This window comes from Sus scrofa, chromosome 18 (assembly GCF_054392235.1).
Source record: "Sus scrofa isolate SSC_HxYL_T2T_F1_AM1 chromosome 18, Sscrofa_HxYL_maternal_Yorkshire_Landrace_v2.0, whole genome shotgun sequence".
NCBI lineage: Eukaryota > Metazoa > Chordata > Mammalia > Artiodactyla > Suidae > Sus > Sus scrofa.
The window spans coordinates 52,919,350-52,933,789 of record NC_139400.1 but is presented as its reverse complement, the minus strand read 5'-3'; the positions used below and the strand labels follow the sequence as shown (position 1 = coordinate 52,933,789).

General features: G+C 46.9%; 1 protein-coding gene across 19 annotated transcripts in view; it reads left to right on the top strand.

The window, feature by feature from the left end:
* Positions 1-14,440, top strand: part of CREB5 (cAMP responsive element binding protein 5) — a 424,373-nt gene that overhangs the window by 290,805 nt on the left and 119,128 nt on the right. For 2 of the 19 annotated variants that reach the window (XM_085005652.1, XM_085005651.1), the window contains exons 1-2: positions 3,249-3,309; positions 11,104-11,370. The exons of the other annotated variants lie outside the window; for them this stretch is intronic. In XM_085005652.1, the coding sequence (XP_084861778.1) occupies positions 11,342-11,370 (29 nt within the window). In that variant the 5' untranslated portion in view covers positions 3,249-3,309; positions 11,104-11,341. Of the gene's footprint in view, positions 1-3,248; positions 3,310-11,103; positions 11,371-14,440 lie in introns of those variants that run through there. 19 annotated transcript variants of the gene reach the window in all.

The following is a 14,440-nucleotide window of genomic DNA, read 5'->3' as shown; positions in this document are numbered from 1 at the left end:
GGGTGTTTTGGAGATAGCCCAAACGCATTCTGAACTCTGAGCTCAAATCTCAGGGGTTTTTCACTTCTTCAGAGCCGAACATTTCATCAGGAGCTGAGAGGACGTGAGTTACACCGAACAGCTGCGCGGTGCGGTACCCACCACCCTCTCCCCAAGGATGACACGTTCGGAAAGGAGGGTGTTGTACGCATTCCTGAGCAAGCCAGCTAATCTGGAGGCCTCGCCTGTTGGCCAGGGGCTACTTCTAAAAAGGCTCCCGCTGGAATTACAGCATCTTACAACTCGGATCTGCAAAGCCCCCTTCTTCAGAAGAGCAGCAAGGACACGGAGGGGCCGCACGGGGTGGGGGAGGCGACCAGAGGGTCCAAAGGATGAAAAAGGGAGCTCTTGAGTCAGAGGGGGAATTTCCTTTTGGGAACAGGATATTCTCTATCATTAACGGCTCACAGGAAGGGAAAGAGAAAAGCAGGGTTTCTTTTTGGGGCCCGGGCAGGGGGGAGAAACCCAACAGCCAGTGAAAATGCCTGGAATGGCGGGGAAGGGGCCACTGTTATGTTCGGAAGCCAAGTGCACATGTAAATACTCAGACCCCTTTGAACTCTGACGTGGGTTCTGACTCCGGCCAGCCCAACAAAAAAGGTTTACTGGAGTGTCCGTGTGGCCCACGTGTTGTTGGCTCAGTGGCATCTTCATCAGCTGCAGAGTTCTCGGAGTTTGGCTAGAAGCCCTGAACCCACTGGCCCCATCAGTCCCTGACCAGAGGCACCCTCACCACCCTGGAATCTCTTGGCCTCTTCCTCCTCCCGGCAGGAGCAGGGGTGCTGGGGTGTCTCATGACAGGTCTGTACCTGGCCTTGCCCCAAACTGCAGTCTTCTTTGTTACTTTCCAAGGAAGGCAAAGGAGACAGATCTTTACATAATCTTTACCTACAGCATAGGGTCCCTTTTGCCTACATCGCTGGGGGAAAAAAAAAAAAGAAAAGAAAAAAGAAGAAGCAGGAGCCCACTGAGTAGCAGCCTCACCCAGCCCCTGGGATACATTCTAAGAAAAAGTCCTATATAAAGTATTTCCCCCTGTGGTTACAGGAAGATGCCAATTTAGAAAACTGCATCGCATATCCATTTTGATATGCCTAAAATAATAACATTTCCATATGAAATCTAAGGAGATTTTTAGGGCATAGAGAAGGAAAAGTGAAAGCCCTTAGCTTTGTATTAGCCCACATGGTCAGAGGCTCTTCTAAAAAGGCGAAAGTCATTTTTATAAAATCTTGTCATCCTTTCTTGAAGTGGAAAGGCTGGTAGGCTCCGAGGCAAGATTTTGTTTTATTTATTCGCTGCATCAGAAGAAAAATCAATAGCTGCTTGGCGAGTCAGACGTAAGTGAGTTATACAGGCCACTGACATGGTGGACCAAACTTTATAACAACCACATTTGCCGCTGTCAGGCCACGGGCTTTGGTGGCGCCAGCTGTAATTACGGCTGATCACCTCTAATTCAGAGCTGCCTGCCTTGATAAAGGTGTCACTGGAGCAACTGTGGCATCAGCGTCAATTGGGGATGTCGTGCCCCAGGGCAGACTGGGAGAGAGAGCTCTTCCCCACCCCAGCCCCCCGGGTCAGGAAGACCGTTGGGCGAACCTGGCTTTTTAACTCTTTCGCCCTGAGTTTGATGATGTTCCCTAAAGCTCTCATTGAAATTGCAAGGCACCCGGATGAGCAACAGCCCTGGCCGCTGGCAGCAGGTATCTTTCTTAAGCTAAGAGATTTCTCTGAAAGCAGGTTTAGAAGCTGGGATCTTCTCTGCCTGGCACCCTGCAAACAGATCAGGGCTTGTATCACCTACTGAAGTCACTGATCACAAAAGCCAGGAGTGGCAATTGACGCTGGCAAAAGCCACACATAGTTAAAAAAATTGCAATGCCATGCCTGTCTTCTGCTTTTGTGGTATTTAAAAAAAATTCTAGCGAACTTCCCATTTTTATTTTTATTTTTTATTTTTTTTCTTTCTGAAGGAGGCATTAAGGGTGAGGGGGGAGAGAAAACGGAGAGGAGAGAAAGTTTAAAAAGCCTTGCTAACCCAGCCACCCAGGGTCTGGACTGTCCTGGTGAAAAGTCCCCCAGCAGGAGAGGAGTGACGTGAGGGCTAGAATTCCACAATTAAAAGGACTTCACAGTCATTGGTGAAGGATAATGTTTGACTCCCTTCCCCCCACTCCCCACCCCAGGCTGTTTTTCCTCCCTCTGTAATTAAAAAAGAGACACACTCTTAGGGTTTGTTCTCCCAGTGTTTGAAAAACTCACAGTCAGCATCCCCTCTCCCCGATGCTCCCCCAGCCGTTGGGGGAACCCATAGCTTGTCTTCATTTTGACAACTCACCTGAGAGTGGAGGCTAATCTCAGGAAGCCAAGCTCTGTGTTGAGTCACGAGGGGTTTTTTTTGTTTTTGTTTTTTTTTGGTTTTTTCCCCCCTTCTGCATGTAGAAGAGCAGCCCACCTGGGCCAAGGGAGCAGTGACTGATCTCCCCCTCTGGAGGGCTGGATTTGGCCCAGAAGCGGGTTTGCCCTTGCTGACAGGGAGGTCAGAGGCGACGCATCTCTGGAGGGCTGGTGGTTGGCACTCAGCAACAGAAAATCCCATCCAGCTCCAGGAAAAAAAGAGCCCTGGGCCATGGAAACGTGTCACCTGGTTCTGAAGAAAAGCCTGGGCTGGTGACCTGTCTCGGTTATTCCTGCTCCGTCCTTCCTCCCAACCCGCTCTTTGACCCCTTCGCCTCCGCCTCTTGCGTGTGTCTCCCCTGTGATTACCCCTCCTCCAAACTCAAGGACTTTTTTTTCTTTTTAATCGGAACCAGTGGACCCCTGCCTGCACAACTCCCGGGTCCCTGTCTGCGTCCCAGGCAGCTGTTGGGCCAGCCCCAGGCGGTACTGTTTCCCCGCTCTGTTTACTGGTTTCTAAGGGCAATTGCACCACTCAGGCTCCCTGAGTCTGGAACTCGGCCTGGGGCTGTTTTGGTTACATTGAAGTTTTTGCTTCAGTTCTGCCAGATTTAAATGGTGACTTCACCAGCACGGAGCTAAAAAGGAGAAGGGGGAGGAGGGCGAGCCCAGGAGAAAGAGAGTGAGCGAGCCGAGCCGGGCGCTAGAGAAGGGCCAGCTCATGACATCATCGCTTGGCCTGGAATCAAGTGGGAAGGATGTGACTCACTCAGGCTAGTTAAGCTTTGGCTCAAATTCTACACACACTCATTCCACAGCTCTCATGTTCTGCACCTCAGGAGGGAATTCAGCCTCAGTGATGTCCATGAGGTTTGTTTTTAATTTTATTTTCTTTCTCCCGATTTTATAGATTTGGGGGGGGAGGTGGTCCCTACTGCCTTCTTTCCTGGAGTCTTCATCCTCCTCCTCCTCCTCCTCCTGTCCCCCCCACCCTTCCTGCCCGTCTTTGTTTCTCCACTCCTTCCTTCTCCTCTTCCCCCAGCCCCTCCGCTCCTCTTCTGGTCCCGAAGAGGCATTTCTTTTCACTTGGATCAGAGTTTTTGTTCTAGTAACGGCAACCTGCATGAGTTGAACGGAGGCTGGGTTGGGCGCACACGCAAAAAAAAAAAAAAAAAAAAAAAAAAAATCGGAGCGAGCCGGAGGGACAGGCGCAAAAGGGCCACACAGAAAAAGCGAAGCGAGAAGGAGCAAACTCTTGGGCGAAGTTTCTTCGCTGCGGTGTCGCTCCTAATCGGAGGAGACAGGGAGAGAGTTAAAATGCAGGAACCAATCGCTTGAATGGTGATGTAATGCAAGAACCGCAGGGTAGTTAAGTAATGTGAGAGCCAGGGGGTCAGGGTTGCAAAGCATTTACCTGCTCTCAAGGGGTTTTCAGTTTATTATCAATTGCAGGGACTGTAACTGGCTTCAGACTACAATCTCTAATTATTCACAGACGCCCCTTTTTTATCTTTTATTATTAAAAGTAAAACTATATTATGGTGTTTGAAAAAAAAGTGATATTATCACAGCTGTGTATTATTTTCCACCAGGATTCTCTCCCTCTTTCTTTCTGAAATGGCTCACAAGGGTTGTCTTTTCATAAAAGGTCGGACGAAGTGAAGTGACGGTGGGAGTGGGGGGTGGCTTTTGAGGGTAACTGGTGAATTGCAAATGCCTGGAAAACTCTTTGGTGTGCGGTGCTGAGTCGAAAGAGTTGTGCCACTGTGTTTCTTCTCAAGACCGTACTGTCGCTTTTTCACATAATAGATGATGCTCCCCAAAGCAGCTACAGCCCTTCTTCGCCTATTTGTTCAGCTCACGTTAGCTGCGGTTAATTTTAACTTTCTGTTTTTTCACATGCCAATGAACTTAATCCAGTGCTAACTTTAAAACGTGTATGTTCTTGAATTATTTTCCAAGATGATACTCTGCGGTCAAGGGAGAGATGATGAAAACTTCCGGACTGATTGGTCTAGAAACAGCTAGTTAATATTTGTGAGGAAGGAATTAACAGGAAGCAAATGGAGTGAGGGACAGGCGATGGTGTTCTTGATGCTTTAAGGATCCAGGATACCCAGGGAGAGAGAGACTGTTACGTTTTGAACATTATTACCACGTTTCTGTGCGTTTCATAAATGTATTTAGTGCCATGATGCTCGGTCTGGGCCCAATGCTTTCTGAAACCACCCAGCATTATTAGATAGTTGTCAGCTGAAGGCCTCCATGCCTGGAGGGCCAGTCCAGGGAGAGAGTCTACCCTGACTCGTGGCTACTTCCAAACGTCTCTGACTCAGTTAGCTTTGATCATCACACAGCTGGATGCAGAGGCACGGAGCATGTACCCGAAAGGTGTTTCTGTTTATGTATTTAATGCACGCTCGGGATATAACTAATCATGACTTTTTATGGGTCTTCTCCCCTCGGGGGCAGGGGGGTGGACAGAGATGGAAGGGGGAGGAAAGTGGGGAAGAAACAGCGTGCTGTGGCGGAAGGTCAGGAGGCCTGAGTGCTAAGCCTGATGACCTTGAGCGAGTCCCTTAAAGCATCATTTCAAGATGACAGAGCAGACAAAGTGGGCAACCAGCCCCCCCCCACCCCCACCCCGTGTGGAACCAATCTAAGGTGACCTCGGAAGTCCCTTTCAGCTTGAAAGTTCTGTGTCTGTGTCCGTGTTCTGTAAAAGTTTTGCTAAAAGGTATTTGGCACAGCCTTTCAGCGAAAAGTACATTTGAATTCAAGAAAGACACGAGCTGGGGAGGGTGAAGGGGAACGTGTCTTTCCCCACTTTGAAGCTTGCTTTTTGTTTTTCGCATTTTGGCATGAACGCTCCTCTTGTGAAATCCTTAGTTTCCACATGCAACCTGCGAGGAGTCCTCAGTGAGAGATAATTACCTGGGTGAGTATGTCCCAAAGAAAGGCGGAATAGAAAGGAAGGCCCATCAATGCAGTCAACTTGTCGAAAAGATCCCACAAGGCCCTCTGATGTCTAAAATGATGCTGAAATGTAGGAGGCACCTGTGCTTCGTGCCCTCATATTCATCTGCATATTCAGAACAGTACTTTTAAATAATTTATCCCCCCCCCCAAAGATTTTGCGACTCCTTGATACGTTTTGGTAATTTTAACATAAATTCAAGGTTTTAGATGAGATTGAAGGCTATTTAAAACCTTCGAAGAACTTGAAAGGCAAAACTATATATGCGCCTGTTCGAAAGATAATTTTACCAAACAATATCCCTATTCTTCAGGCAAATGCCAGGGTAGTGGCTTTATTGTAAAGTATGTATTTATGGGCCCAGCTTAATTGTGCACAGGGAATGATCACAACTATGCCTATGGGGGGGAGGGGGAATTACTCAGAGCTGAAACGAAACCACTGCTGAAGGTTATTAGTCATTGTGCAGGGTTTGACGAGTGCCAAGTGAGTGCTTGAGACTCTTCAGGAATAAAGAGGGCATGGTTTCTTTTTTTAGTGCATTACAATTTATGTTGACTTGGCTCCGAGGTGTTCACCTATCATCAGAGAGGTCCGGAAGGACTGACAGAGAGGCCAGGCAAGGAGTGTGAGCCCGGCTGTGAGCCCAGGTCAGACTTGGTTACCCCACTTCCTCCCTGGGATAACCCAGGAGGGTGAGGATCACCGGCTCCACTGTTGGGTGATGGTTTCGTTGGGAGTTTTTATTGTGATTATTGTTGTTTTCAAATTGAAATTTGTATTGTGGTCCTTGTAGCCCGACATGCACCTGTAAGAAATCACACAGAGACTCCGGGTACCGTTCACCCAGTTTCCCCCATCGGTGACATCGGACAAAACTAGAGTAAATATCACAACCAGGATATGGACATTGCTCTAATTTACTGCTCTCATTCAGTGTTTCCTGGATTTACCTGTATCGTGTGTGTGTGTGTGTCTTGTTTTTGTCAATGTGAAAACCAAGGGTCAGACTTGCCCTGGTTCATACGAGCTCTAACCTGTTGAGTCCAGTCCACACAGGGTCTAGCTCTAGCTTTGCCATCACTAATAAACCTTCCTCCACCATCAGGACCACCATGGACCTAGTGGCTGTGCTTGTCCGTGTATGATCTTGGTGACGTGGTTCATGTTTTACGTTCCCTCCGGGCATGGCCTCGATGGAAGCTTTGGCCTCCCTAGGGGTCTTTGGGGCCATGCCTCACATATTAGCAAGTGAAGGGGGGCGGCGGGGCTTTGGTGGCACAACAGAAGAGGCACAGATCTATACAGAACTAAGGGATACCCACTGTCCACGCTCAAGCTTACCCATAAGTTGCAGCCAAGCTCAGCCTTCTTCCCCTTGCCCTGCCATTTCCCTCTTGGTGGACACATCTATGGCATGCAGAGAGGGGGTGACACCAGGAAGTCAGGTAGCCATTGATCAGAGAAGTAGTATAGAATCTTCTGAAAAGAGCATGGCTTTTGAGGTCAGAAGGCTGGGTTCAAGTCACTCTTTTATATGCTAGTTGGGCAACTTTGGCCAGTCACTGAACCTCACTGTGCTGTAATTTCTATTTTTTTTTTTTTTTTTTTGTAAAATGAGGATAACCATACCTACTGTGTGGAGTTATGAGGGCTGGAGACATATTTTAAGGGCCCTGGCACACAGTGGGATCACAGGAATGCAGTCTCAGCTGCTGCCATCATGCGGATACAGGAAGGGGTCCTATGGGGAAGTGTCTGTGCAGGCGACCAACTGCAGACTCTGGCGGGCATCCTGCTCCCAGCATCACTCAGACTTCTTCCTTTCCCAGCCTCTCTTCCCTTCTTTTTATTTAGAAAATCAAGCAGGTCTGAGCTCAAGTCAGGTACTAGAAGCAGAGGTAAAAGGTCCATTCTGATTAAAGTGAGATGAGGAGAAAACCTCAAAACCTGCCAAGTTTCCAGTGACCTGAGTGGAAGGAGAGAGAACAATGCAGGTTGGAAAAAAAGACCCTTGCGTCCCCATTCATGCTCAGCCGTGGCTTTGTGAATGGGAAAATGGAGTGAAACGGAGAAGAGCGAGCTTGGTCGTGAGAACTGGATTGCCTTTGGGGCTTGACAAAGAGGATTTCTCTGTGCAGTAGCACACGTGTGTGATGCATGTCTTTGGTCAGGTGAGGCTGCCTTTGAAGCCTGCTGTCTCTTTCACATATCTTTTCTGGTCATAAAAATGATGTTTTGGAGATTGCAGAGAAGGGGATCCCCAAGGTGGCAACCGTTATGATGGTGAAGTTGGTGGGATCATGCCGCAGTGATGGGGCCCAAGACTGCCATCAGGGGTTCTATTCCAGGGTCCCCAAGTCTCTGCCGGAAACAGGCCCCAGGCTGTCTCAAGCTGCATTCTAAAAACGTTGTCTCAGATTTTCCTCAGTAAGCACTGGGCAGGAGGGCAGGTCCACACTCAGAGGCAGAAATGAGTGTGGATTTGAGATTGAACCCTGTCACGGGTCTGACAGAAAGTAGGGTGGGGACACCTGAAACTGTGTTTAGAAAAGTAGAAACGGTGGATGGAACATGGGCTTCTTCTTTCTGCTCTCTTTTTGTTTGGTCTTCTTGGGCCTCTGACCTTCCAAAGGGACTCTTTTTGCATTGGGTTTGCCAAAGCTGGGTGTGCAAGCATCTGCACCAGCAGATAGAGCACAGAGATATGGTAGACAGCAGAGAGGAGGAAGGGAAATGGGCCGCATTGATAAATGGGGGCCAGGCCAATAAAAATCCTCTGGCCCAAATCAAAGTTTGTGAATTTTGTACAGATTTTGCTAGTCTGATGAAACTGTACGTTAAGGCTTGGTGCCTTCAGAGGTGTGTATTTCACAAATTTTGGATGCAACCACAGCAGTTCCTTGACTCCTTACATCCTGGAAAACTGAGATCGACTTTGACTTAGGACTCCAAAGTCCACGACATAGTACACATACACTTTATAACCAGTCCATACATCGTTTCTTCCTGTGCCTACCCCAGCAGGAGAGTTTATTTAATGATTGATGAAGCAACGCTGCACCCAAGAAGAATTAATCAACAGTTGACAATCATTATGGAGGGTGCGACAGTAGATGTACAGTAGCCAAGACCCATCTAGCTCTCAGCAAAATCTTCCCTTCTTCCACACCATACCAGAAATTGAATTTTACCTTTTAACTTGTTTTCCTTGCCGTCTTAATGGCCGAAATAGAACTGGAGGTGTTTGGAACAGCCAAGCCTGGAAAAAAACAATAATAAGGCTTCAAAGAAATGCCAAGGTATCTATTAAAGCACAGACTCAATCACTCATCATAATGGGAGAAGGAAAATGGGGGCCAAGAGACTGTGTTGGATAAGCTGGAAGGCCTGCCATTGAATTACAGTATTTTAGGAGCCTGTGAACTTTCAGAATCAAAGATCTTTAAAGAATTGAAGTCATGTGGAGCTGGATACATGTGCTGACACGGCAGAGAGGCCAGCTGGGCCTCTTGTAGCCTCATGGGCCCGGCTTCCCACTTTCTGCCCCTCTGCCCTCAGTGGGGCCCATCTCACTGCTAAGGAAGGGTGCAGAGGAAGCTTCTTCGCAGAGGCAGGGCCGGATTGTTCAAAATCTGCAAGGCCCAAGTGATACGCTTTGAGAGTCCTTTTGGAGTCAGGCAGCTCTGTGTTCCAACTCTGGCTTTGCCACTTGTAGCTGCGTGATTTTTGACCATCTGTTGAAAGTTTCTGAGCCTCAATTATTTCATCCATGAAATGGAATCCATGAGATAATGACTATAAGACACTTAGCATAGTAAATGTTCAGTCAGTGTTATGCACTTAGCATAGTAAATGTTCAATACGTGCTAGTTATTTAATCATGGGACTAGTGGACTCTTTTGGTAGTCCGGATAATGGTATATTTGGGGCTTTAACTGCATAGAGCGAAACACTGTCGTCCAGCGGTTCCTTCCCAGGAAGGAAAACTGAGTCCCGAGATGCCCAGGAGACTGTGAGCAGGAGGAGAGGTGGGAAGAGAGACAGAACACAGCCTCTCTTCTGCGGGACCATCTCCTCACAGGCCAGCAAATGAGGTTTAAGACGACACGGGAAAACAGTTCATTTCAGAGCCAAGAAGGCTTGGGTCTTTTTCCGCCCCCCACAGCTTTTAGTTAAGTAGCAGATTTCTTTTTCAGATGTTGCATAAAGCAATTCTTCTTTTGCACCTGCCTCTTCTTGACATTCTTATTTACCATCATGCTTCAGGCAGCTCAGCAACGCTCTGCAACAAAGGGCTGAGGTCCTTTAATTCCTCTGGAATTAATCATAATAACAGCAATTATGATAAACCCATTTAGTGTAAATGGACACGTAAATTACTCTTGCGTTGCATTTTCACCTGTAGTTTTTCGCTCTCACCAGCATCCACCCTAATATGGGTTACAAAGTGGCTTCTCTCAAGCCGCATTACCTTCCTTAGTTCAGACTTTGCCCTAGCTCAGTACAAGGCTGCCTTGTTGACATTGCCTTCCCTTCCACCGAGGGTGAAGAGGGGGCTCCGGTGTACAGTCACAAGGGATGGCATTTGCACTGGCTTCACTCTGGGCATCCAGAACTCTTAGTGGTAGATTAATAATCCTGTATCCCTCTAAATGCATGGATAGGCGGGAACTTTAGAGATCCTTCAACTTACTGAGTCCGAAATTGAAGCCATCCCAAAATGTGACATATTACCTGATATCATAAAGCTACTTGCTGGCAGTGCCAGGACCTGGTTCCAACATGGTGAGGAGCACGTTTCTGCCCTCCCAGGCTCTTGGGCTTCCTGGAGCCCAGCATGGCATCTTTCTGCTCAAGCTTATGCTTCTCAGTCCCCTTTGAGTTCTGGCTCTTGGGGATGGTGCGGTGGGAAGAGCACAGAGAAAGACTGAGAGGTGCAGGGGCCAGAGGGGCAATGGCCAGGCTTGGAAAGCTGGGAGTCGCTCAGGCACCTGGCTGTGCAAAGACTCCACCCTCTGGTCAGGAGGGAGGGGAGGGGGACTAGATAGTTTGCCTTCTGCCTCCAGCCAAAAGCTCCCCAGTGTCTAGTTAGTGGGTGGGGCGTACGTCCCTAGTCCATTAGCCAGACGAGGTAAATGTCCCGGAGTCAGGCTCTCTCTGCTTCCCCCACGCTCTGCTCTCTCCCTTCCTCCCTCTGCCTTCTCTGGCCCCCCTCGCTGCTCCACTGAGTGCGTGTCTGATGAGGCCAGAGCTTGGAAACCACCCCAGATCCAGCACCCACCCACCTGCAGGATGTGACCTCTGGGCTCTGAAACTTGCTGCTTCCTCCCTCTCCCTCCCCACCTAGGGAACGGTTTTGGACCACAATTCCCAACCCAGCCCCACTTTGCACTTTAATCCCAAAGAGACTCCAGCACTTTGTGACCACAAAAAACTTGTCACTTCATTACGATTCTGAAAAAAAAAGGAGAGAGAGAGAGAGAAAGAGAGAGAGCGCGCGCGCGCAAAGGGTAATTCATAGTTGTTTTAATGACTTTGCATCCTTTCCCATGGAGGCAGCTTTCAGCTGTTAGGCACGAAGGACTCCAGCGTTGACATGGAAGAGTGCGACGGGGGCAGCATTTTTCATGATGCTTTATCACAAGATTCCTCACAGCCAGTTAACCCAATTAATCTTCCCACAGTAATTATCCAGGTGCTGTATGGTTTGGCTTCCCTAAAGTCTCCAAAGCTCTGTGGTGTGGAGATGAACTATTGCGCCTCCCGACCTCGAAAGGATGTTTCTAACTAATTGATGATTGTTAAGTGCTCGGCGAATGCGCTTTGGAAACATGCTGGAGCTAATATGTCTGGATCGTGCCCCGTGCAGCTGCACCGTGTGCAAGTCGGAAATCGTTCTTGCCATTTGTAAATCATGTGAAGATGAGAGGACCCTTTCTCTTCTCAACTAGGTATCTGTCCCCGCATGTCCCCCTCCTCTCCACATCACACATTTTGTTCTTTGTTCTTTTCTCCCAATCGGTATTAAGCTGCCTTTGGTGAGACAGGCCGGTGATTCTTAGGATTTCTTCCCTGAAGTGAGAGGGTCCTTCATGCTGGATCTTCCAGCCACGTGGCCTTTAATGAGGCAAATGGAAAACTCCAATCGGCTGAACTGCCAGTAAAAGAAATGTGATTTTTTTTTATGGAAAAGGGCTTTTGAAACTTTTTTTTTTGCTATGAACAATAGTAAGAAATATATTTTATAGGAGTTCCTGTCGTGGCTCAGTGGTTAGTGAACCCAACTAGAATCCAAAGGACACAGGTTCCATCCCTGGCCTCGCTCAGTGGGTTAAGGATCCGGCATTGCCATGACCTGTGGTATAGATTGCAGACGCGGCTCAGACCTGTCTTGGCTGTGGCTGCAGTGTAGGCCGGCAGCTACAGTTCCCTAGCCTGGGAACTTCCATATGCCGAGGGTGTGGCTCTAAAAAGACCAGAAAAATAAAAACCATTTTTTTATATCGCAGCCCAGTATATGCACATGTATATATGTTTACATCTGTGTGTGTCGGTCTGTGTGAGGCAATACTGAATCTTTACTGTGTATAATTTCTTGGATATCATATCCTATAAAATACTAGTCATGTCGGATTAAACTGATCTCACCAATTCCTCACTAATTGACCTCACTAATGAACTGCAGCCAGAGTTCAAAAGGCATCGGCGCCGTGGAAAGGTCAGGGGAGGACTGGACAAGGGTCAGGAGACCTGGGTTGTGTTGCCAGCTCTGTCCCAACGCCAAGCTTCCGTCCCCAGACCTCAGCATCCTCATATAAAATTCAGATATTTGTTTTCAAAGTGAATTTGCCCTTAGAGTCCTTTTTAAAACAATCTTCTTATGTGGAAGCCCGGTATGAAAAATTAGAGCCTCCGATGGGCGCATAGCTTCCGTCTCAACACATGCCCCCACCTTCACCCTGAAGTCCTTGAAACACCATCTTAATATCACCGGAGCAGAAATTACCCAAGTCTCTTCTTGTTCTGGCGTTCATTGATTATCTTATCTCCTAGGTAATAGGTTTATCTCAAGAAACACACATGATTCTGAGCTGGGATTTTACAAGTGGTGATCTCCAGAATCAGTGGGTATTTTTGTGGCAGAATCCCAGTTCTTGCCCACTTCAGTTTTATGGCTTGATCATAGGCCTCCTGGGATAGACTTCTTCAGGGAAGGAAGAGTTTGAAAGGCCTTCGGTTGATGTGCGAGCAGGCAGACCTAGGATGTTTATTTATGTCATTGTGTCTGCTAGTTTCTTGCCTCCTCAATTCGGCAGGTTCTTGATTCTTAACGCAGCTCCAATCATTTGGCTTACAGCTGGTAAAATACAATTTTCTGGTTCTCAGAAAGAAAGGCTTTTCAGACTTATAAAAAGAGAAGCTCATAAGACTTCTTGAACATCAAATAGCTCTTACAAAACACCATTTTGATGAGTTAAGTGTAAATGAATCAGAAACATACGGATTAAATTTCCCTTGAAAGACACATGGGTTTAAGAATTAAGGGGGGAAAGTGCTTGGCAGGATGGATTTCAGGTTTTTGCCAAACCTCAAAATGTTTGAAAAATGGTTTGAGACATTTTTAACTGAAGGCAAAATGCCACGGAGTTCACCCATCCCAGACATAATAGCGAATCTTTTTGACAACAACTTTGTGACAAGAAAAAAGGCCTATGGGGCTTAGCCATTTTCCCAGTTCTCCTTTTATACTGCCCCCTAACCTCCCCCCAAAAAAGCCCCACATTTCTAGGGCTAGGAGAACGGTCTGATTGACAAACTAAAATTTCAAGTCAGGCAATTACCGGAAAATAACCCCAGTACTCAAAAATTCTTGGATTTTTTCTCCCCATACTACCCAAAGTCAATTATACCCCTTTCTAAGTGGAATAATACACTCTAGGGATATGCAGCATTTGGTATATTTTATTCGCTGGTGTCTAGAGCAATGCACAGTTATTTAGTCATTTGTCTGACATTATAGTGCCAGCTTCTTCAGAGACGGCGAAAAAAAAGTTCACTAAAAGCAAACAGATTGGAGGGAAATATCCATTGGTTTATTAAAACAGCCACAGTGTGGAAATGCTATATATTATAGAGGCAGGGCCTAGGTTGAGGTTTTCAAGTTGCTGGGAATGGTCCTGGAAACTTGAATGCTGTTATAGTTTCTTTATTCAATAAGCTCTATGAAAACATCGCCACACTTCAGAATTCTTTTTTTTTTTTTTACATTCTTCTATATAATTTTAATTTTTGCTGTTTACTACAAATCTGTAGTGCTCTTTTGTTTTTTTTCCAATTCATAAATTTTATCATATTTATAGTTATACAACCATCATCACAACCTCACTGTAGGACATTTCCACGCTTTAGAATTCTTGCCGGCAGGTGGAACCTCAGGAGCCATGTATGAAGGACCCACGGACCGGTTCTCTGATGAGAGCGGTGCATCTTATGTATGCGGCACCCTCCCATTCTCTTTTACTAGCTATTCCTGTCAGAAGCCGGCTGATGCTTTTACAGTCTCATTTTCCACATGCGAAAGCACAGAAGGAGTAGTTTTATGGGCTCTGAGCTGCACACCGCAAGTCAGGGAAGGGACCTAGGAGAGAAGGCTTGAGCTGGGCCATTTGCTCTGTGGCGCTACCTTGTCTTAAGCCCTTGTTTCATTTTCATGTTTAAGCCGGGAGGACCAAGGTTTGCTGCCCGCTTCCTTCCTTCCTTTCTTTTCCTTTGAAAGAAAGGGGGCATTCAGTGACTGCCAATATCGATTTAGAAACGAGGGGACAACAATATACTTTTCAAAGGTTTCAAGTCAATGTAGTCCACAAAAAAAAAAAAAAAAAAAAGGCTATGCTATCTTTCAATCTGTATGTTTAACTCTGTGCTGGAAGTAATGGGAAATCCATTTATTAACTTGGTACTACAGCATCTGACACTGTGTTTTGAGGTAGGACTTTCCTCTCCAGGAACTAAAATTAATTT